This window comes from Phaseolus vulgaris, chromosome 7 (genome assembly GCF_000499845.2).
Source record: "Phaseolus vulgaris cultivar G19833 chromosome 7, P. vulgaris v2.0, whole genome shotgun sequence".
Lineage (NCBI taxonomy): Eukaryota > Viridiplantae > Streptophyta > Magnoliopsida > Fabales > Fabaceae > Phaseolus > Phaseolus vulgaris.
In genome coordinates, this window is record NC_023753.2 from 37,491,849 (window position 1) to 37,516,687 (window position 24,839).

The 24,839-nt window shown below is 27.9% G+C and overlaps 3 protein-coding genes across 5 annotated transcripts; all 3 read right to left on the reverse strand.

The window, feature by feature from the left end:
* Positions 1 to 2,188: 2,188 nt before the first annotated feature.
* On the reverse strand, positions 2,189 to 5,522 carry LOC137830570 (zinc finger AN1 and C2H2 domain-containing stress-associated protein 13-like). The gene is made up of 2 exons (XM_068638001.1): positions 5,266 to 5,522; positions 2,189 to 3,146 (listed from the first exon to the last, which is right to left on the reverse strand). Exons 1-2 carry the CDS (start codon positions 5,362 to 5,364, stop codon positions 2,388 to 2,390), a joined length of 858 nt encoding a protein of 285 aa, XP_068494102.1. The 5' UTR covers positions 5,365 to 5,522; the 3' UTR covers positions 2,189 to 2,387.
* Positions 5,523 to 7,336: 1,814 nt separating this feature from the next.
* Positions 7,337 to 10,709, reverse strand: LOC137828369 (polygalacturonase-like). Its single transcript, XM_068634906.1, has 9 exons — positions 10,370 to 10,709; positions 9,559 to 9,684; positions 9,235 to 9,402; positions 9,123 to 9,143; positions 8,514 to 8,721; positions 8,346 to 8,427; positions 8,069 to 8,177; positions 7,850 to 7,966; positions 7,337 to 7,713 (listed from the first exon to the last, which is right to left on the reverse strand). The coding sequence occupies exons 1-9, from the start codon at positions 10,688 to 10,690 to the stop codon at positions 7,495 to 7,497; spliced, it is 1,371 nt and encodes a 456-aa protein (XP_068491007.1). The 5' UTR covers positions 10,691 to 10,709; the 3' UTR covers positions 7,337 to 7,494.
* Positions 10,710 to 19,052: 8,343 nt separating this feature from the next.
* On the reverse strand, positions 19,053 to 24,794 carry LOC137830571 (probable galactinol--sucrose galactosyltransferase 2). Of its 3 annotated transcripts, none has more exons than XM_068638004.1 (14): positions 24,663 to 24,794; positions 23,010 to 23,143; positions 22,542 to 22,783; positions 22,174 to 22,264; positions 21,943 to 21,991; positions 21,762 to 21,853; positions 21,549 to 21,659; positions 21,335 to 21,457; positions 20,669 to 21,221; positions 20,484 to 20,551; positions 20,269 to 20,403; positions 19,975 to 20,192; positions 19,603 to 19,691; positions 19,053 to 19,520 (listed from the first exon to the last, which is right to left on the reverse strand). In XM_068638004.1, the coding sequence occupies exons 3-14, from the start codon at positions 22,738 to 22,740 to the stop codon at positions 19,206 to 19,208; spliced, it is 2,043 nt and encodes a 680-aa protein (XP_068494105.1). In that variant the 5' UTR covers positions 22,741 to 22,783; positions 23,010 to 23,143; positions 24,663 to 24,794; the 3' UTR covers positions 19,053 to 19,205. The 3 variants fall into 3 exon arrangements, with proteins under 3 accessions (XP_068494105.1, XP_068494104.1, XP_068494103.1); XM_068638003.1 differs by having other exon boundaries at positions 23,010 to 23,217; positions 24,663 to 24,790; XM_068638002.1 differs by having other exon boundaries at positions 23,010 to 23,214; positions 24,663 to 24,788.
* Positions 24,795 to 24,839: the final 45 nt, after the last annotated feature.

Here is a 24,839-nt window from a genome sequence, read left to right on the forward strand (position 1 = left end):
CAGTTTAATTGGTTATGTAATTTTCTTTGTCTTCAATAAATGTTAACTATTGAAAATTTAATCTCTTTCACTCTACAGATGCTATTAATTATTAATTACTTAACACGTGTTATGTTTAGTAAGTGTGAATCACGTATCTCAATACAACCTCTTTTATACACCAATAAAATAAAGAAAGCTAAAAAAGAGATGGTTAAGATAAATTAAGACATTTAAAATACAGCAAGATAACACTTTAACTCTAAAATTAATTAATTTATAAAAGGAAATTTTAACTTTTTAGGACTTTACTTCACTTATATTTGTTTTTTAACAAACTAATTTATCCTAAAGTTTATCATCTCAAATATATAAAATTTATAAGATTGAATAGTTGATTTGGTGATTTGATAAATTATAAAATAATAATTAGAATAAAATCCGAAAACAAATTTAAATTTAACTTATAAAATTTATGTAAATTAAAGCGTAGTTATTTTCTATAAATATGAAAGAAAATTTATGAAACTTTCTTCTAAGTTAAAAAAAAATACAATATACCATAAATATATAAACTTTAATATTCTTTTTAATCTAGTTACCAAATCACTTAACCAAACCACATAACACATCTACTTCGTGAGGTAAGAGTTGAACAGATAACACATTCATTTGGTGACAATGTTCTTTAATAATAAATTGCCTCTATATTGTTTTAAATATCAATAGATATGATAGATCTCACATGAGAGATATATGAGAAGAGAAAATACATTATGATAGTTTGTTATAAAAATACTTATAAATACTTATATAATATAAGTAGATGTTATAAAGACAGAAAATTTAAAAGAAATTTACAAGTTAAACTTAGTTTGGATATATAAACTAATTTGTAAAAGCTTTAATATCTATTTAAAAAAAACTTAATTTATTTGTACGTAGTTTGAATATACATTAATTTGTTTTTCGAACTCCTATACACGGAAACAAAAATATTTTATAATAATAATAATATACTGTGATTTAAGATGACTTTTATTATAAAAAAAATAAAATGTCAAAACGTATTCCACAAATATTATCAATAAACAATCTTATTTTTTTTTTTACAAGTTTTTATAAAAAAAAAATTCAAAACAAAACAATATTTAATATCATAATGTCACTTCATATATATTTTTTCAAATGGTACTAAGTATTTCACAATTTATTTAATATTTTAAAATTGATTTTTAATATAATTTTTTCTCATAATTACTTTTATTTCATTTACTAAATTGGATTTCACAATCTTCTATAAGAAATTTAAAATCAGTTTTATTCATATTATCTTATGTAGATCTTGTTGATTTCAAAATACTTAAAAATTACTATTTTTTTTGTAAGTTCTAATATTTAAGTTCTAAGTGAAATTCTTGTTGATTTCAAAACTCTTAACCATTACTATTTTTTTTAAGTTCTAATATTTAAGTTTTAATAGACCACCACTAATGAAAATCTTTATGCATCCAATTGTAAGAAAAAATACTTTTATAAACACATTGAAAACTATGTATGAAAACTATTATTGTACTAAGTTACTCCAAGCTTAATCATGCACTATGTTATATAAAACAAATGACTTTTTGAGTTGTTATTGTTTCTCCCGTGAATTACAATATTATTAACATGAAAGATGAGATAAGGGAGGATAAGGATGAGACGAGGAAAACCATACCTCGTAATTTGAAGTATTATATATCTTTTTTGGTCCCATTGGAGAACTCTTTAGTTTATCCATAATCTATTCGATTAGAAGAAAAAAAACTATAACTAAAATTCATTCTAATGTCTCTATATTTAATCCATCAGCAACCTGTCATAACAAAACCACTATAATCAATCCGAATCTGCTTATATAAGTTTCAGCTTCCAGTTCGTAAGGCTTAACAATTGGCTTTTACCAAACCCACAATAAATTATGTGAAGATACAAAGTGAAGTTTACACAACATGAGAACATTCCTGTCAAATTTGTAATTCCGGCAGGACTGGCTTTTTGAAGTAGTGTGATTCAAGACTTGAAAAACAATTGAGTAATCAAATAAATCTATCATCCCTACATTCGAATAATCTACACATTCATATTATAAAGTTTAATTTTGATATATATATATATATATATATATATATATATATATTGTAAGGATTTATATCATAGTCCAGACTTTTAAAGTAATTATGACAAAATTGAACCATTTTTAATCAAACCGTGATCCATGATCGTATGACAATGTTTACACCCTAAATGTATTCAATAAATTCAATTCATGCTTACAAAACTATTTTTCTAGTCTATTTATTGCCAAAAAAAGTGCATTTTCTTCTTGGCATTATTCATTCAATAAAAAATATCAACTCCATACCTTATGATCTAGAACTGCCACCATGATCCCTCTCAACATGTTCCACAAGGGAAACAGGATCCCGGAATCCTCTACTACACTTTGGGCAAACATCAATTGTAACCTTTGCTCCAGATCGCTTGCCATTCCTTTCATGAACTTTTTGCACATGGTCAACCAAAGCGGTAACAGAGGAAAACTTGGTATCACACTGAGGGCATTGCTCCACTTGACCACTGCTATGGCTCGATCCCACCCCACTTGATGCTGTCCACCAGCCTTGGTTAACTTCACTCAACTTCGACACACCAGCCTCTGCTGATGCTCGAATGTTAGAAACTGCATTAAGAAAGTTTGTAGACCATCTTGATGATGCAGACGAACTTGACTGGGGTTTGGACTCCTGTTTTTTATTCACATTCAAAATATTCCTAAATGAAAAGCTTGTTTCCATTTTTCTGGGACCAGGACATCTATGATCAGGTCCGAACCGATGCTTTAAACAATGGTCTACCGTGCAGTCCCTGCACTTAATTGTGTTTGAGAATCCTAATATCTCTCTGCATCCTGGGACAGGACATTTTTTCTTCTTTGTGACTTTCTCATAGTTCGATGGGTCACAGTCAGTATTGACATGATTCTCCCAAGTTATATTTGGATCTTGATCAGGAACTAGGCGAACTCCTTTAGCGCAAAGTGGACATATAACTACAGTAACATCTTTCTTGTCAGCTTTTGGACACTGATGTTTAATATAACCTCTGTGCTCCAAACAGTACACCTGAAAAGATTTGGCTGATAAGTTTGATCAAACAAAAAGCTCTTAAAATGAGCACAGGTGGAATAATGATCCATAATTCCACACTCAGACAAATTCCCAGAATGTCATCAGACAAAATCAATAATCAGAATAGTGTTTCAGGAAAGAACCCAAAAGGTTTAAGTGCTACTCAGAACTAAAGAAAAATTATATATACTTAACCAAACAGAACTGAAAATTGCAGTAGCAGAATTTACTGAAAACTGACTTTTGAGGCACGCAAAAGTTATAAGTCGAGTTCAAATTTAGTTGTTTAAAATATGATTGTCAAAGTCAACAGTTTACGCAAACTCATGGAATTACTGCAGACTTGACTTTTGAGTCTGCATAATGTAAGAAATAATATTCAAACACAACCTATTAACAACATAAATGCATAACGTAATGCTTTTAACCAAGGTTATCAAATCATGAATCACGAAGCTAATTTTTAAATTGTGAATCATAATTTGAATCAAATCGCAAAATTCAAAAACCATGAAGTTACTGTAAATATATCATACCAATGATGTGTAGTGTTCAAAGAAAATATTTAAACTAGACAGATAAAACAGCTTGAGCAGCAGTCTAATAGAACAACATTATTAGTTATATGAGTTTATAAGCCTTTATTTTAGAAAAATGGAACAAATTATAGTACTAAAAGACACACATTGAATGAGTGGGCGACAAACATAAGTAGTGGAAAAATCAAACAAGATAAGTTTAGAAGTGTTCCATCAATTCCTTTTCATTTAACAATTTAAGTTTATATGACTTTTCAATTTTTTTCATGGGAATTGGTGAAAAAAAGAAGAATCTATGATTCGTATCAATTTGAACAGATCCATTCATGAATAGTAAGATTCAGATAACTATGCTATTAACACAACAATAATTCAACATTTCAACTCCACAATAAAACAAAGTATCCAACCACAATAATAAAGCTTAGTAGTAGTACTATAGTATTAAAATAAATCAAACTACCTAAATGATCGAATCATACATAAATTTATAAAAACATGAATTTCCATAGGGAAAACATTTAAAAGAAGGAGATATTTTCTTCAAATAATTTGATCCTTGTGAAATGTTAACATTAGCTCAAAAACAATGTATGGTTCGTATAAAGCATTGTCACAATATGGTCAATAAGACAAAATACTACATTTGATTTCCAATTTATTGACTCAGTTCTTGATTCAAGAGTTCATACAAGTTTAACGACTATACCTAAGTTTACCAGATAAAAGACTTTAATAGTGAGTTAAGTCATTTTCTCTAACTAGTTGTAACTCATAAGGATCTACAAGTTAAATAAAGAGTTCGATAACAATTGTTAAAAAGTTTACAACACCCCTTTCCACACAAACATATACATATGATTGTATTTTTCTTTAGTTGAATTTGAGGGTCACAGAAATAAAAATAAGAACAATACTAAGATGCAATTCCTTAGTGATATTTTCGAGTTATAATTGAAGGTGACTCCCAGAATAACGGCTGAGATTGGTTAAAACTTCTATTTAAAACCCAAAAGTCCTCATAAAACTGCACTAAATGTTATCCTATAACTCTGCAACAAAAAGGAGCCAACCATTTCCACCTCTTAGGTCTCCCGCTCTTAACCATCATTACCACTTTTCCCGTAGTTTATAACTACTTTTACTGCCATTCCTAATTCTGGAAGCCACTTCCTCAGCACTTTTCTTGATTCGTTTCAAAACACTGCACACTTGTAAAACTAGCCAACTTCACATCCCTACTTCAACATAAAATTAAAAACAAGTCCATCCTCCCATCACCACAATTCATTAAAATTTGGCTAAATTAGTGAATAGGGGAAAATAGACTTTCGCCCAATTAGCTACAACCTATGCCAGCATAGAAAAATGGTCTGATGGAGCAGATCAAGAGGTAGTTTAGAGAATAACAGTTTTAAAAAATTTTGGAAGAAACACATACCCAGATGAATATTCCAATAGGTATTCTCATATTTCATGCAATACAAGTACTAAATCAAATTACAGCATTAGTAGTAACTCAGTTGACAAATTCAGTTGTTTGGGTAAAAACAGAGACAAAGAAAGGGAAGAACCTGGTTGCAGCGATCGCAGGTAAAGGGCAAGAAATCGATCAACTTGCAATCAGAGACCGAACAGTGCTTTCCCAGATCTGGGAATTCGGGAGTTCCCATCCAACACACTTGCAAAGAGAGCTCAAATGAAAATGAAATGAAATGAAATGAAAATGAAAATGAAATTGAGAGAAAAGAAGAAGAGAAGGAAGAGAAAGGGAAAAGAAGCAGAGGGAGTCTTCCTATGCTGACCTTGACCCTTTTCCAAAACCCATCTAATCCCATTCTAAACCATTTATATATCTATATATTATCTTTCTTTATAATAAATTCAATTATATATATATACACACATTTAATTTTGGATTCATTTTTTTTAAAATTAAATTGTTTTATCCTATTATAAATATATTATTCAATTATAAATAAAATATATCAATGTATCAACAGATAATATATAATTATTATTAAATGTGAGTACACGAATACGGACACGGAGACACAGATACGGAGATACGTATTAATGTAAGGCACAAATCTATATATTATAATATTATGAATTATATAAATTGATAATAAAGATTTATGGGTGGAAGTATGTTTCAATTTTTTTTTAGATATTTTTCATGGTTTGTTCAAAATGATTTGTTTCTTATTTTTATAATCATAATAAAAATTTATACAATAATTTTGAATTTTTTTTAAATTAATATTTTTTTTAAATTGTATTAGAATCGTACTAGAATGGTTACAAATTCAAAAAATATTTTTTAAATTTGAACATTTTATCAATGATCTGTATCCTGTATCCAATATTTATTTTGGACACTGATAAAATTTTAGAAATATAAGAGTAATGTCGTAGCATGATGATAAGTACTTAATATTGTTATCACATTGGTGGTAATCTAATGAAATGATTAATTTAAAAATATTAGACTATGAAATGTGTAATTAAATTTTTCTAAAAATTAAAATTATATATTAGTGAAACTACTGAAGCTTTACAAATTTATCATGTAAGTTTTTTATTTTATCATATACATTTTAGTTTTCTTTTCTTTTATAATTTATTAAATCTATAAAAGTGTGCTCACATGTTTTAAAGATTAAAAATAGTTCAAGGATGTCAAAGCAACGTTACTCTGACAAATTTTAAAGAAAATTATTATTTTTTAGTTTTTTAATGACGTGTTAATTAAATTATGAAATGATGGTAATGAATTTGTATATATTCTAAACATGTTAGCCTATTCATTGAGTTTATTTTCAACACGTTAACGTTTTATTATGTGTTTAATTTCTCACCATATAAAGATATTTTAGGTTATTAATCGATTAAAAATATATTAAGCAAAGTGAAATAAATGAAAATTAATTTTAAACTAAGATTTTGTATACTTTTAATCAATAAAAAATAATCATAATTGATTAAATGGTTTTGAAATAATATAATAATTATAATATTGATAAAAGAAATGTTAATATATTTTATTTTTAGCATGATAAAAAAATTCAAATAAAATTAAGAAATTTAAAAAATTTAGGTGTAACTTTTTTTATTATATTAAAAATAAAATATATCAATATTTATGATAAATAAACTACTTTTTTTATTAATGTTATAATTATTATCTTAAAATAATTATTTTTAGTTTTATTGATTGAAAGTATAAAAAATTCTTAATTTAAAATAAAAAAATATTGATGATTAAATCTTATTATATTAAGCATATATTATAATTTCATCAATTTAAATCCTAAGTATATATATGATTTTTTATCAAAAAAAAATCATAAATAAATATAGATTATTTATAACTCTTATAAAAAAAATAAATATAAAAATAAGAAAGGATTTCACAATCCAACCTAAATCCTAATCCAAAACTTAAACCCTAAATCATAAATCAAGTTCCAATAGAAACTCAACACCCATATAAATCCATCCATGTAAAAATGTACCAACATCACTAACACCAAAATAAAAAATATAAACAGACACCAAACATAAATTGTCACCAAATAAGTAAAATATATATGTATACATTGGGTATATATATGTATATATATTGAAAGTTACAAAGTAAAATATGATAAGTTAAATTTTATTTATGAAACAAAGTACAAGAGAATCATGAGTAGCTAGGATTATAGTACATCATCACAAATATTATTGTTGGCTGCTATACAAATCAATCATAGCCTTATTACTGTATGTATCTGCAAACTAATCTTTCATTTAACTTTCTATGGGCACTGAGGGTTAACATCTCCTCTGTAGGACAATTGAACACTGTTGCATGAAGCCTTGGCCTCTCTTCTATCTTCATATTGCAGATCTATGTTCTGCAACACTATCCCTTCGCATGGAAACTTCTCGCTGCAATCAAATTGCACACCCACATCAGAACCACTTGTGCCCTTTATGTTTTCGTACAGCACGTTCTTAATCTGAACTGCAGATTTCTGCAACAATATATATAACCTTGTTAATCATCACTAACTAATTCAATAAAATAAAAGTTCAGTTTTAGTTCTTCTCCCATTAATTCTGATCCATAATTTTGGCCAATTTTCAACTTTGGATAATTTGATTATTTACTTGTTTTTTGCATGGTGTCGCTTGATCACAGTAATTTTGATCTATTACTATGGGGTTCGTTACTTTCTCCATTTGAATGTTCTGAAACTTGATGTTGCTTGCACTTCCTGACCCTCCCTGCATGCATGCAAGTACATATTAAATTAACCAAATAAATAATATATATATATATATATATTATACTAGCTGTGTAAAATGGTTGTTGAAATTTAAAATTACCTGCCATGTTTTAATTCTTACTCCATTGGTAGTTCCAGAAAATTTAGCTCCATTTACTGTTACTCCTGAAACAAAATCCTTGGATTCCCCAGACCCTAAGCTTCCGATGCTGAGATCATTATTGTAAACAAACTCACATTTTAAATTAATCATTGCAACAACTCTCAACAAATTAAGCAAAGAATTCTAAAACTCATTAAAGTGGCTTATAAGTTTTTCATATTCATGTCATCAATTATGGTATATAGAAGATTGATGATGATTATGGAAGGTATACCTGATACCATGGCCTGGTCCGCAGGTTATTTTTGTGGCTTGCACATTCCTGGATCCACTTTCTATTGATATGCAATCATCACCTGAAAGAATTGAATCAGAAAATTAGAGAAATTTTCAAATGGTTGATGATTTTGATTGTTTTGAAAGGCAGAAGATATAGATATACCAGTTCCTATAACTGTATTTAAGATTTGAATGTTTTGAGTGTTTGTGATGTGAATTCCATCAGTGTTTGGGCTATCCTCAGGTGCTGTCACGGTGAGACCAGAAACTATAACATTCTCAGATTCTTCGAATGAAACATGCATCTGTTGACCATTTCTTATCGTCAAATCCTCAACTGTTAAGTCCTTGCACTTGTAGAAAGTCAACGCCTGCAAAGGTACAAAATCATAAGTTAGGTAAGATAATAATATATTGATAATTTACTACTTTTATACAATTATATTATAACTCTTTAATAATATTATTTTAATATTTTTTATATATTTTTATTTTAAATTAACAACATATCAATAATATTACTTAACCAATACAAACCAAAAGATTAAAACAAAGTTAAAATAAGAAATAGGCTGAGTGCACATTTTTTAAACATCAATCACACTTTAAAAATAATATTATTATTGTGTTTTCAAATCTTAATCATTCTCTAAATATCATATATATATATATATATATATATATATATATATATATTAAAGTCACCTAAATTTTTTAACAAGATCTATTTCCAATAGATTTGAATCCAAATTGAGAGAGCAATAATACATACCGTAGGGGCCTTCTTGCAAGGCTGCAAAGAAACACAGAAGAATAGTTATAGCATTTGAATATGATTTATATATATTAATCAAAGATAGCAATATTGTACTATAATTTCTTACAAGCTTTTGGTTCGTTTTGCATGAGTTTTGCCACCATATGTTTCCATTTCCATCGATGGTTCCACCACCTTTAACTGATAGTTTCTGAACACTGTCGAACATAAGCCAGTGTGCGCGGTCTTCGTTGTAATCTGATATGTTATCTGATGCTTCAACAGTTCCAGTGATCTGATAAAATAATGATGAGTTCATCCCAAATTGTATATTATAATTTATGTAACTGTGTTGCAGAGATTTACATATATATATATATATATATATATATATATATATATATGCTTAAGAATATTTGGAACTACAAATTTGAATCTGTGGCTTACTAACCTGAACTGCGATGTTGGATTTGCAAGGGCCAGAAAATGTGATTGGTTTGAGTAGATAATTCTTCTGTGGCACCACAAAAACTGCTATCCCAGATGAACATGCTACTTCCCAAGCCTTCTTGAATGCCTGAAGTAACCAACCCATATATAGCCAAAATCAATACTTCAAACATTATCATTCTTCAAACATTAGGTTGCTAATTTATATATAAATTTAAAAATTATTTTAAACTTTTTTATCAAATCACTTTATATAAATATTTTTTAATATCTAATTAGTATTTAATTTAGTTAATATATTGAGTAATTATAATCTTAGTTATGATTTTCTTGTATTGCTTCTCTTAAAATTTTATATAAAAATTAAAGAAAGTTGTTGAAAATAAAACTCCAATTAAATTGTTTTGAATAGTTGGTTAATCCGACACTATAAAATAATATTATTTACCATCAATTAATTGAATCATTATAAACACGACTTTGTTCGATGAATATTAAACTATTATACACTGCAAAAATTGTAAATTTATCTTTATCCTTATCATTAATAATAATAAAAATATTATATATTCTGATCTGGTCTCAGTTTTACCTTTTTTAATCTTGTAAGTTGTTATGGCATACTATATATCACTGTTTATTTTAACCATCCATATCAGTTTCATTGATTAAGAAAAACTGCACCAACATACACATGCAAAGAATACAACATGCAAAAAGACATGTAATTACTTAGAAGTTCGACAACTAATATAATTTTAGTATATTACGAAGTGTGAGCCATAACATGCATGTGAGATGAGAATAATTACCAGAGTGTCATCGGTTTTACCATCTCCTTGAGCCCCATAATCATTCACGTTAACCATTTTAGGGGAAGAAGAAATCTGACCCAATTTGTCAAAGCTCTTCAAGTTCAAAACATTTGTACTTTGCACGATGAAGTTGTTGTCTTTAGCAGAACCCTCATGAAATAACAGAAGTGGGTCCTCTGCAACTGTGCTATCAGCAAAAGAAAGCATAATCATGGCAAAAAGGAACAAGAGGGGGTGTCTTGGGAGGGCCATTGTTACTTCCCTTTGTGTGAAAGTGAGAATAGTTCTCTTGAATAATGGTGTTGAAAGATGTTTCATGAAAATGGCTACATCCAACTTGGTGTTGAATTGATGAGAAGATTGTGTATTTATAGACAAAGAAAAATGAAGATGATTGAGTTATTTTCTTACATAAGGATATGTTACGGTATGGAAGCTAGGGTATGAGAGATTGAGACGAAAGAATCTCTAGGATTCAATCACTTTAATTTTCTCCATACATGCTTCAATCCACCAAGTTTACCAATGTGTCATTCACTTATGTGACTACATGACCTAAATATTAATAATAAGTAAATATGATTACTACGTAACTACGTATGCATCAATTAACCCTATAGGACGCCATTTTCAGTTCGTTTAATTAACTTCAAATTAAGGATTGCAATGCTTCACTCTTAAAACCTACTTTTCCATAGCTTTTTCATTCATAGGCTTTCTATCAATTTCTTTAAGTACATGTTTAGATATATCTTGTTTATCAAGAAACAAAAAATACATGATTTCTTCTATAGATTAAAATTAATTTATATATAAGATTATTGGTATAAAATGTTTTTTTTTTCAATTACTATTTTTATATATTTTTTTTTTGTACTTATTGAGGATTTTTTCTTCAAACATACATTTATGTTAGGCTTGAGCTTAAGTAGTCTTTCCTCACATAGCAAATTGAACGATGTTATTTGAAAAGTCTCATTTCCTTTTATATGCTTTCTTTTATGTGTCTCTTTAACAATAATATATATGTAATCAGTGCAGATAGGTTTCAAATTTTAATATTCATTCTCATTTATGTGAAAACTTATTGCAAACTCCTTATCTTTTATATTGTTTAGAATAGCCAAGTATACATATATTTTAAATAATTTTTATATATTAAGTTATTAGTTATATTTTAATTCTTGACAAATATAATTTACAAAGGGTAAGTATTATGAATAATTGTTTGATTAATTACAAATCTAATATAAAAAACAATGAGTCAATGTTAAAAATATGACACCTAACTTTTATGAAATTATTTTTATAGGAAATACTTACTAGTGGGATTTTTATTTATTTATTTAAAATTAAATTATTAAAAATAATTCTCTCAAGTAAGATCAATTAGGAAAGATAAGTAGCACTTCTCTCATATATATATATATATATATTTATTTATTTTTTTTAATGATGAATACTCATCTTTCTTATATTTCTAATAAAGTAACGCTTACTCTTAATTTATTTAAAAAAATCTGGACCAAAACTTCAAATAAAAAATTATCATAATTAAAATTCAAAATTAAAAAAAAATTGTTATAAGAAAAATGTTGTACTTTAAAGTTATAAGGTATATGATTCTTTTAAGAGGAGGTAAGTAGAAAATTTATGTTTTAGTTGTCATTTTCTTTTCTTTTTTTGTAAAAGTAATTAGAAAAACGACAATGAGGAATGAATACGACATACAAAAGGCATAGTTCATTTGGTTCCACTGATTAATAATGTTGGGATTCGTTAATCTATTACATCAATTATCTATTACAATAGTTAATTACTTTTGACTTAGATTATATATATATATGTCTTGCTTTGATTGTTGAAAACAATTTTTTGATTGAAGAGGTTTCGTGACATTAAAACTTATTTACAAAATATATATTTTGTTTCTATAACCAACTCAACCTTTAAAATAAAAATATTATTTGATTTCTTAAAGTAAAAATATTATTATGTATAATAATTAAATAAAATTGAAAAATATAAAGTTGTGAGTCACTTGAAGTTATTTAAATTTTTTCATCAAAACATAATTAAGAAATATCTTAATAACCATATATAATTGTACAAACCACAAATTACTTTTTTTTTATAAATGTATATAATTTTCTTAAAATGCACTAATAAATTATGGTAGTTATTTTCCCTCACACGTGTAATGGATGATGTAGGGGAGAATTTATGTTGAATCATATCCTCATGTCAGAGTTTTTCTTCTTTCTATTTATGTATTTAAAAGTTATCTGTTTTTTAATTTCGACAAAACTTTTTCTTTTCATTATTTGTTATGGATAGAATATTGTTTTTTTAGACAACGTATTTGAGTATCATTGTTTTAATATATTTGTTTTGTTTTTATTTCAGGTATCATTATTCTACTTCACATTTCAATTATGTTGACACATGAAAAAACAATCACATAAAAAAAAATAATCATTTGTCATCACATGAAAAAAATATTATTAAAAAAATACAAAAATATGAAGAACTAAACCAAAACTCATATGTTAACAAAAACGATACATATGTAGACTATATATATTAATAAAGAATTCTAATAACTGACTAGATGAAAACCTATTATACCAATGAAATGATTCTTTATGAATAAATCTTAAATCAGCCAACTTATCAGTATTTCCTCCACCAAAAATATGAATAACCATAAACCTGATCTTTTCACAGTAGTATTTCATCGATTACGAAACATTCAATGAACATTTGTCCTAACAATAAACGCATCACAAACATAATATTTGTTTTGTTTTTATAACTTCATATATTGTCATTTTAAAAGCTACATATAATTATATATACCATAAAATGAATTTTATTAATTTTTTTCTGTATATTGTGTTAATAATTAAAAGTTATTTAATCTTTTGTTAACGAGACAAAAGCTTACACGACGATTTGAACATTGTGATACATCAACAACAAAAATTTCTCTATCTTGTTGCCCCCATATTCTATTTGATTTTTCTAGTTTTAAATTTTTTTAGATATTTTTATTTAAAAAAAAAAACTATTCAAAATATATTATTTGTTTAAATTTTTAAAAATAATTCCTCTAAATAATTGTTGATTATTATTCACTAAAAAAAATTAAGTGGTATAATTTATTTAATTGGTTTTATGACCCAATTAATATAAAGTTTCAATAAAATAAAATAAAATAGATATTATTTTTATTATAAATTTATGAAAGTTTTTAGTGGCATGTAAAATTGATAATTCATATCTGTAAATTTCATATTTAAGAAAGATGCTTATTTTTTTCTATTTAGTTATATTTTTATCATATATTATTTTATTATCACTAAAAACAATCATGAAATAAAAACCAATCTTAGAAATAAAAAATAATTAGTTGTTATAGTAACTAAATTAGAGATATTTTAAGTACTAAATAAATTTTTGGTTTTTAACTTAGTTTTTATTATTGTTAAATGATTTTTATATTGGTATCTAATTAGCCACCAAAGTTTTTCTACCAAATTTAAAATCTAAATAATTGATAGTTAAAACATTGATTGCTAATTAGATACCAATTTAGAAACTATTTAACAATAATAAAAAATAATTTAAAAACATTTTTTTTTAGTTTTTAAAATGGTCTCTAATTTAATTACTTTATAACTAATTATTTTGATTTCTAAAAATTTTGGTTTTTATTTGATGATTTTGTTTTAAAAAAACATAATTATAAACATTATAAATAAAATTTAATATTATATATCTTTTGAATCAACCCCATTTTTTATATGTGAGATACAAATTTAAAACTATTGATTAATTGAACTAAAATAATCTTATGTGTCAATTAGTTTATACTTTGGGAAAGATGAATGAAAATCATTACCAAAAGTTGCTGCATCCCCTGACCTTGAAGTTAATAGGAGAACCTTTTAAAGTTTCATTGAAAGGGAAAAAAATATGAGTTTGCGTAGAAGAAATCATGAACTTTCTGTAGGCATAATTCTAATTAGACATCCTTCATATTTATTTTATAGAACATCTACAACTCATTCATTCCCTCACATTCATTATTTTATCACATTTTAATCATAATTAGTGGGTTGATTAACCGTACACTCCATATAGCTAATGATCTTGTCTTATGGATTATTTAAAATCAAATAAAATATCATTTTTACTTCAAAAAAAAAATAGATGGGAATTATACTCGACTTTATCATATTGATGAACAATATTAATATAAGTATATGTTCTAGTATTGTAACGAATAATTTTACACTATCATCTAATAATAAATCCACATGAAATATAAGTTTATTTGTTTTTATCATAATTATCTAAAAAAGTATACTAATAATTAGTTTTATAGTTTGAATATTAAAGTCTTAAAGAAATAGGGTTTGGTTTGAAAGTTTGAAGGTTCCCATACCCTTGCATGGTATCACTAATGACATCAGAGTGAATGTTTGGTTCATGTATGCGTGTGGAATATAATTAGGATGATTAGGAAGAACATGACCAACAAAACCTTTTTTTATGCAATCTTAACTATCATCTTATATACTAATCAACAACAATTAGGTTCCCATAAATTAGGTTCTCTTTTATGTAACCTTCTTTTCATCTTCATTTAATTTTAAATCATACCTATGTTATAGGTATATATATCATGATTTTAAAGAATATGTATGGTTTAAAATTTTTCCAATGACTAGTTTTTAGTTTTTAGACAGATAGTTTGTTAATTACACCTCACTAATTGATAGTTAAAACTTGGATAGCTAATTAGATACAAATTTTCTTGTAATGTAAACTTAGAATCTAAATAGATTATTACAAAGTGAACTTTAAGTCTAACTCAACCTTATAAATTTAGCTTATGAAATGAGGTTTGGACTCACTTATATACTATGAAAGACTCTGATCGATGTGGGATCTTTAATATAAATAAATAGATAAAGACTTACTTAGTGTAATTGAACTTAATTTATCGAGTTGTAATAAATTAGTTATATAGATAAAAAATACTTTTAATTATGTAAAGGTTCAAGAGTTATTAAAATTCTATTTTAGGTTTGAAATTATTGTGAATGAGTAGAAAAGAATCTGGGTACCCTAATTTTCTTAGTCACAATATATCTTAGTTTTCCTAGTCTTAATATAGTTTTGTAGCAAATATCTAACAACTTTGTATACATTTTCTTCGATTTAAGCATGTTTTACGTTTGTGATAAATTATCAAAAACTTTAGTTTTATTAATTTTGTTAAGCTTTGTTTCTATTAAGATTTTTATTTTCTTTTTTATTCCAAGTACTCTAAATAGTCTTTTAGTGAAATAAAATGGCTCGAATAATATTTTCAAAAAATATTTATTAAAAGATAAAGATAAAAAATATCAAAAACAAAAAAAAATTAAATAATTTATCACGAGTGAAAATTTATATTCCAGCCAAAAAATTTATACCATTATTCAATTATAAATTAACGTGATAACATATAATATATTGTGATAGTTATTTAACCTTAGATATATCTTCCAAAAACATGTGACTATCTTATAAAGTAGACTTTTGTATCAAATGATAAAATTAATTCTTTTATTTATCATAATGGACAACGATTTCACATAATCAAAGTCGTGTTTCAATTACATGATTTATGAATAAAAAAATAATTTTGAGAAGAAATTGTGTTCCTAAATCACGACTTTGGTGTGGAATGTTATTTCAAAGAAACGTAAGATATGTACACAAATTTAATTAGTAGTAAATTTGTCATCGCAAAATATGAATTTTATGAAAACAAGTTGAATTCATATAGATAGGAATGACTTTATATTTTTTTGGATTTTAAAGAAATTATTTTTTAGTTAAAAATAGAATAATTTAATTAAATAGTTATAAATTTAACACTTCGTGGATTTATGGATACTTTTTTTTTTTATCTTTTTTATAAAAAGCTTTTATGTTAGGTATTACTATGCTACTTGACTTCTCAGCTAGACTGACACCTCAAGTAACAACAATCATTTGCCATCAAATGAAAAAAAAAATATTATTAAAAAAAATACAAAAAATATGGGAGACTAGACCAAAATCTATATGTTAAAAAAACGATACATAGATAAACTATACCTATTAATAAAGAATTCTGAGAATAGACTAGATGAAAACCTATTATACCAATGAAAGGATTCTCTATGAATCAATCGTAAATTAGTCAACTTATCAGCACACGCATTCCCTTCACAACAAAAAATATGAGTAACCATAAACCTGATTTTTCCACAGTAATTAAGACAAGTATTTCATCGATTACGAAGCATCCAAAGAACATTTGTCCTAGCAGTAAACGCAACACAAAATCACATTTCAGCCAGACATTAGTAAGACCCAACTTTTAAGCTTCCTCCAAAGCATATATAACTCCATAAAATTTAGCAACCAAAGCAGTCTGAACGTCAAGAAACGAAAAGAAAACTCTAATAAACTTCCACATACTCCCATGGAAAATACTTTCACAAGTGACAAGACTTGGATAACCCTTATGACAAAAAAAGCTTATGGTAAATGAAAATAAATGTATCTAGTAAATATCATCGTTCTACACACATGCCAAACAAATATAGGATAACTAAGAAAGTAAAGAAAGACAAATATGTTAAATTTAAATTGTTGTTCTTATTTTATTTTTTTGAATATTTTGTTTGAATATAATTTAAATTTATTCAATTTTAATTTTTGTATGTACATAGAACGTTTCAATTACCAATAAATATAAAAATTATTTTAATATAAAATAATATTTATTAATTAAAAAAATATTAGTTGACGAATGTTTCATTCTCCTCAAATATTAAATAATAGTAACTACATAATAACACTGACTTCTAACAATGAATAACTATGATCAAATGATATTAATATTAAACCAACTAGGTCTAAAAAAAGGAAACAAATAAGAGAGAAGGGATATGAAATTTTTAATTTTTAGTTTTTTGGATCGAATTTTGATATTTTGATTTTTTATAATTTTGAAATCAAATCACTTCTATATATTTCTAAATTTTTAACTTCTTTCAAATTTTTTTATCTAAACATCGTATTTTATTACACAAAATTTTAAATTTTGTATAAAATGAATTATTCTTCAAAAGAAAAAAACACTCCAAGCATTGCAAACATATTTGGTGATGATTCCAATTAAAATAGAGGATGATGAAGAAAATAAGAAGGAGGTGTTGGTGAGAAGACATTCTCGAAAATTGAAATTTGAATTGTAAGATGATGAAGGTATGGAGCAGAAGGTGATTAACTCTTCAAAACTTAAAAGGAATGCGACTAAGTTATTCTTAACTTTTGCACTTCATCTTACTATCCTAACAACGTATTCTTTTTGTATTTTACTTACTATTTTTATGGACACAACACTCATATTTATATATTCTCCACATATTGTTCAAAATTAGGTTAACATATTTGAAAATTACATTTGGTGACGTGGGTAAGTCCAAAAACATATCATAAATTTTCTATTATTTCAGTTCATAAAAAGAATACTTCTTACTAGAAATCTCAATTTTACTATTTCTTTTACTAATCTCAATTTTATTTTATTTTCTAAATACTTCTTACTAGAAATTATATTGTTAAATAAATAAAAAATAATTTTATTTTTATTAACTTCGTCACACATAAGCTGATTGTTTATATTTAAGTTTGGACGTAATAAATGTAAATTTGTTTGGCATCTAAAATTAGGTAGGGGTATATTATTAGTAAGAACTGTATTAGATAAATTTCTCAGTTAGTAGGGGTTCTTAAACCATAAGACAAAAATAAATCAGTTTATTTATAAATTAAAATTTATTTATAAGTTAAAGAATATTAAAAAGGGAATAATATAAAATGATTTTTATAAATAAAATTCAGTGTCGACTTATTTAATCTTACAGAAAAATATTTAATCTTAAATATAATTTAAATAAATATAATAATGCTTTTCTCTTCTAACATTTATTGTAGTTTTTTTTAACATTAATCTGAAACATTAATCTTGTGTATTTTGGGAAGGAATTAACCAACATTAATAGATATTAATGTTCCTTACACTATTTTTGGATTCAGCTTTCGGGGCTGCAGAAAATTATGCACTTCAGAAGTAATTGAAAGTTATATCATATCTTTTTAATATTCAGAACTCCATATGGAAACTTTTAAACAGCAAATTTATATGCAAATATCTTAAAATGTTTATTCATATCTCTCTTGGTCTTAATTAGAGGAATGAGACTTTTGCATATATTTATGGGTGGTTCAGTTCGAAACCGTTGCTTATTTTGATTGAGCAATTTGAATGCTTGGTCTATAATTTCCTTGGCAGAGGTCATTGAATTTTAGGAGTTGTTCAAAGAGATTTTTTTAGAAGTTGTTTCATTTGGACCTTAATATTTCAATAAGGCTGCTTCAGATCCTCATGTGCACAAAATCATACACTTGTTTCATCACAAAATCTAGTAATATACATGTTTGAGCACAAAACCTATTCTACCAAAGTCAACCAAAAAGCACTTTTGGCTGAAACACAAATTGCTCAATTGTAGCCATTAATTGTCTACTAATGCTTTCAAACAAGATCCAAACATGTATAATGCCCAAGTGCAAGAAAGATGTTAAGTTTTTATTAGTAAAGAAAAACTTTTCTTCCTACTACAAAGACACTCTCCATACTATGTGCCACCACTACATGTGAAGCTATTGAAGCAAAATCTCTCTCCTTCAAGTCCATAATTGCTAGGATCAGAATTAAGACTCAAAAATGGATCTCTATCTGCCATACGTGCATGTCCTTGTGAGGCACAGGGATGTACAAGGTTGTCAACCCAGTCTCTGAGTCATAGTTGAAATCTGTTTCATTGCCACCAACCACACACTTCAGAGGACACTGGGAGCTGTAAACCCCAAATCTGCCAGTTCCCCTGACTTTGAGAATAAAAGTTGCTTTTCCTGATTTGCCTCCATCAGGGACTTCAGATTCTTTATGGACCTCAAAATGTTCCACAGCACCTCCAACGTTTAACATATCCAACAACCCTATCGGTGCAAATGAAATACTTGGCTCAATTTCCTGTTCAACAACACTGGTTCACTTAGTATATCATGTTGCAATCTTAGGAATACCCCAAAGGTACAAAACTATGAAGGCTCACCTTGATTGGACAAAAATGGAAAAGTTCATACTCTAGAACTTTCAGTGTCACAGGAACCGAAGCACCTTTTGGCAGCCGAATTACATCACCTAAAACATGTAAACAGATTATTTTCAATGAAGTTGAAATGAAGCAATTCAACAAAAGCATAATGAATGGGACTTGTAATCTTTTCATCACCTACTATCACAAATAGTAAAAAATCAGCTTTAACATAGTATGCATCACCTACATATTGTTTTCATAAAGCTCACAGACAAATATTGTAAGCTCTCCCAAACACTAGTACTAGTGTTTATTCCATAAGATATGTTCTTCCAACCGCACCTTTAAGATACATGCTTTATCCTATCTATGTCAAACTAAATTTACCTGCTCTGTAGGCATAAACAACAGTGTCACCATGCCAATCAGCATCTGCTACTTGAGCAATGAGGTCAGCATCAGAGGCACAAACAGAGCCAATGAGTGTCCCAGGTGATGGACAATGAATTCGGGTTTTCTTTTGTATCTTGCACCACCCAGCACCTTGGCAATTAAATACTCCAACCACGCCAGAGCATTTGTTCAAGTTCCATATCTTGAGCAAGCTGGAGATGACAACTTATATCAAAAAGTCACAGAAACATTGCATGAGAAGTACATTGGTAAGAAAGTTAAACAAACCTGGTCCCATCTCTTGCTGGATCAACAAAGAGAGTGTTAACAGTAGGCCGGCCAGGCAACTGAGCACGGAGAACTGAACCATCATACAGAACCAGTTTCTTGAGAAGATTAAAATTGTGCTTTCCTGGCTTATCACTGTAAAAGCAACAAATCTACACGTCACAAATGGGCTCATTTCATGTATGGCCTAATGCAGGACAATATCCGTAACGTACCTAACATAAATTGGACCTCCACTAATTGCACGAGCCGCAGCATGGTACTCTGCCGCTGGATGTAAACTCTGACATAAAAGTTAATCATGAACATTCTTTTGTTAACTATAAGAAACTCACTGATTTAAAAATAGATGGAATGAAAAAAGAGTTGTTGTAAGAAGCCAACTATTACATAAACTTACATGAAACATATCCCAGTCAGGTTGCATGAACTCTCCCAGAAAAAGTGTGTTATAAGCAACAGATGAAATGTGAATTGTGTGGGAAGCAGGATCACAGGGATAAAAGTCGTCAGATGCTCTCACAACAGCAGTCTGCTTGGAACTATAAAGGCCATCAGTGTTGTGACACATACAGGCAATGCATCCATTGTCAGGAAAATTCTTAGCAACTGAGGCCTCAAGTGCCTGAAGATAGCTGCGAGTGAGCATGACCCTGCCACCGTGTCCACTACCTAGGGTCTCAATAATGTTTTGCACATCAACCTTCACTCCATCTACTCCACATGAAGCTAAGTAAGCATGAAGCTCGTTGTAGAAATCAAACACCTTCTTCGGGTGCACCAGTCCCAAGCCATGTACAGACAAACTGTCCATGACAATGTCTGGTTGGTTTCCTAGCACACCTGGTGACTGTACTGGATATGCCAAGGAAGTGTCATAATGTTCCATGCCACTTGCTGCAGGCTTCACTCCCCCCCAATAACCAGCTAGAGCATGCCAAACATAAACATACCTATCCAGAATTCACAAAGTTAAATTTGGTAAGCAAAATCTCTCTCATGATTCTTCTCTAACAAAATTTAAATATATGCCAAAACACTCAAGTTTCAAGGTCCAAGACCATACTTCATGTTGTGACATCGCTTTGCTTCATCTACAACATGCTTCAGACCAGAAATTGTGTCATTGCTCTGTCCATACTTTTGAAATTTAGTATTTTCTTTAATACCAGTCAACCTAGTAGCAAACCTGCCATCATCAAAATTCTCCAAAATATAAATTACAAGTGCTTTAAAATGCTGAATTAAACTAGTAGTTATCAAAACTTATTTAATCTTACTGTGATCCTTCTTGTACAAAACAATCATCACCATTTTTTGGTTTACTTTCAATCTGTTGCCAACCATCATCAATGATGAGGAACCTTGGACTTGTGCCTCCCCCTGATAGGCTGAAGTAATATTAAACAAAGTTCAGTGTTTCAGTATCCGGTAACTTGACTCTTCTTCAGGATCATAAACAAACTAGCACACTGCTATTTCCCTTAAGTTACCTTTTGAGGCCTTCCTCAACACCCTCAGCTGTGACGTCAGTATAGAAAGCATCCCATGTACACCAGCCAAACCAGTCAAAAAAAGATGGCAACTGCAAAAGACCAACAAAAAGTAAGAAACAAAATGCATCACATATTCAGCACTGAATCTATTTCTCTACGGCTAAGAGGATATTCTTACTTTTTTCTTCTCACGGTGACTGAAAGTTTGCTTATGTTTTTCTACAGCCCTTGAGTGACATTAAAAAAGGAATCAGTAACATTTCAGTAGACAACAAACAAATTCCAATGTTCACGAGAAAATGACAAATTCAAGTCAATGCAATTTCTGTAACTTGAGCTTCACTGACTGTGTAAGGTACTCGAGAGACAAATAATATATTACAGAGACAAAAAGGGAAAGCTGCCTTACTTGACAGCTTGGTTGATGACTTCAAAGGGGTTGGTACCAGCATGCATGTAGACCAAGTGAAGGCCGTGTTTGGTCTGAACAGCAGGATCTCCTGCAAAACCAAACCATACACCAAAAGGAAACATATCGTTTCGATTCTTTGGCACTCCTCCTTACATATACATTTTGTCCAAAGCTATAAACTCCATTTGATTGATTTAATTGATTGGTAGGAAGCCATTGAGAGGTTTCTTCATCCAATTAGTATATTCACATATTGTAGCTCCACCACAGCTTCTCTAAAACTTGGGGGAGCTAAAGCTCAACCCAGTAGCAGAGTTTCTCATAGCTAACACCAAATCAATTTTCATGGCCAAGAAGCAACTCACCACTCTCGAGGGAAATCTCTATCTCGTTTTTGTCATTGCCTTGTAGAACAGCACGGAACTGGCCTTCCAGGAGAGGAAGCAGAACAGTGTAAACGGTTGGAGAATTCTCTTGATAATCTTTACTGTCTTTGTTCTCTATAAGCATGAATTGAGTCTCCAATGGGACATCCCTCCCACAGGTTCCCACTCTGTGAGTCATCCACCATAACTTAAACCGGAAACAACTCAAGAACCGGAGATCCCTATTCATAAACAAGATAGATAGCAAGCTTAAATTGTATAAAGCAACCAAAGTTTTGGAAACTAGATACCATACTAGTTCATCAAGCAAGTTTAAATTGTATAAACCAACCAAAGTTTAGGAATGTAGATAGCATATTAATTCATCAAGCTGGTGAGCAAGTACAAATCAGCACAACATAGCATGTAAGAGTAAGTAATAAAGTTGAAAATGCTAAAGGAACTTACTCTAAGACACCCAAGGGAAAGACATGGAGACTTTTGCTGTGGGAAGCAGTGGCACCAATAAATGCACCTCTCACAAGGCCCTTTCCAGTTCCTGGAGTTAGGACAATGTTGTCTGGCACTCCACTCAGTATGATCTTGTCATGAACCACCAGGTTCCCATCATTAATGGAGATCATAGGTGTAACCGTCATGTTTGAACACTTAACTACTTTGACAACAACACCATATCAAACATTTGGAAGCACTAAATTAGTTACCAACATTATCCAAAATTCGATTCCCGGTATTATTAACATAAGAAACTAGCCTAACAACAATTGCTACTTGAAGACATATAGTTTTAAATGAAATCAAGTGTTATTAATTTTCCGTATAGATTAAAAATTTAAATACATATAAATTATAGACTCAAACATGTTAGAGTACCTTCTATAGGAATTGCTAACCACAGTTGTTTATAAATAAAAAATTGTTTTAATATAAGTCTTACATATGATTTGTTTAAAATTAAAAAGAATTATTTAGAAATAAAAATATCATTTCAATATAAATCCTATATATATTTTGATTAAAATTAAAAGAGTTATTTATAAAGTGTAAAAAAAATTATATTAATATTTTATTTAATTTATAAATTAATTAATATATAGAAATCACATTAAAAAATAATATAAGAAATGAGATTTTCGTTGAAGATACTCTTATGAATAACTTTGACAGCTCTATCTACTTCCAAGAGAGAGCTTTTAAGGTATCTAAATATGATTTTTTCACAAATATTACAAATTTATACTATTTTTTAACCAAAATACTTCCAAGTACCGCTATGTTCTAATTGTTTTAAGAACAAATATATAAAAAGTTTAAAAAATTATCAGAAATCACGACGAGTGAAAAACTTTTTATAATTTTTAATAAAATAATATATATTTACTCACTTTATTTTTATCGTAGAAAGATTAATATAGTAATTTAATTAAAAACCATTATACGTGGAAATTTTATAAAAAAAATATTAAAAAACTAATAATAATTTTTAATTTATCAATTACGAACAAAGCTTTATATGAGGATGTATAAAAATAAATTATAATATTATTGCACTCCTATCAAATCAATATTACATTCAGATATAAACATGTATTAAAAATAATAAAAATGTTAATGCATGATAGTAGTTATATTAATTTCAAATTAACTTATGTATGTAAAAAAATTATAAAACTTTTTTAAGTTATTATTTTTTATTTTTTATTTAAGTAAATTTTAACTTGTAAACAAATTTATTATTTTTCACTTTGTGTTTAAGTTAATTTTCAAGTGAATTTTTTAAAATATTTATAAAAAAACATTTAACTAAAATCCATTAAATATTTTTTGTTTTTTTAATTTACTATTTTTTAATTATCTCTTACCTTAATTATTTTAAGGTCTCATTAACAATAAATACTGTTGAATGGTCTCTTGAGGTAAGATTGTTCTCTTTTTATATCTTCTGAAGATAATTTTAGATAAACATTTATAATTATAGATAAATTCAAATTACTAACTATAAATACAAATTAATCATCACAGGTAAATGCATAACAAATTAAATATGAAAACAGAGTAGTGATTATCTGTGATAGTTCATGAAATTATAGAAGAACTCACCTGAAGAGGAACAAGAGTGAAATGCTGAATCAGAACAACAGAATGAGTGTGTAATAATGAACACAAGAAACACTTTTTGTATCAGAAACTCAAAGTTTGCTGCAATTGTTAGCTGAATTCGAATTGGAATATGAAACGAAGGGATTCAAGAGAGCAATTTATAGTGCTTGAGGACTA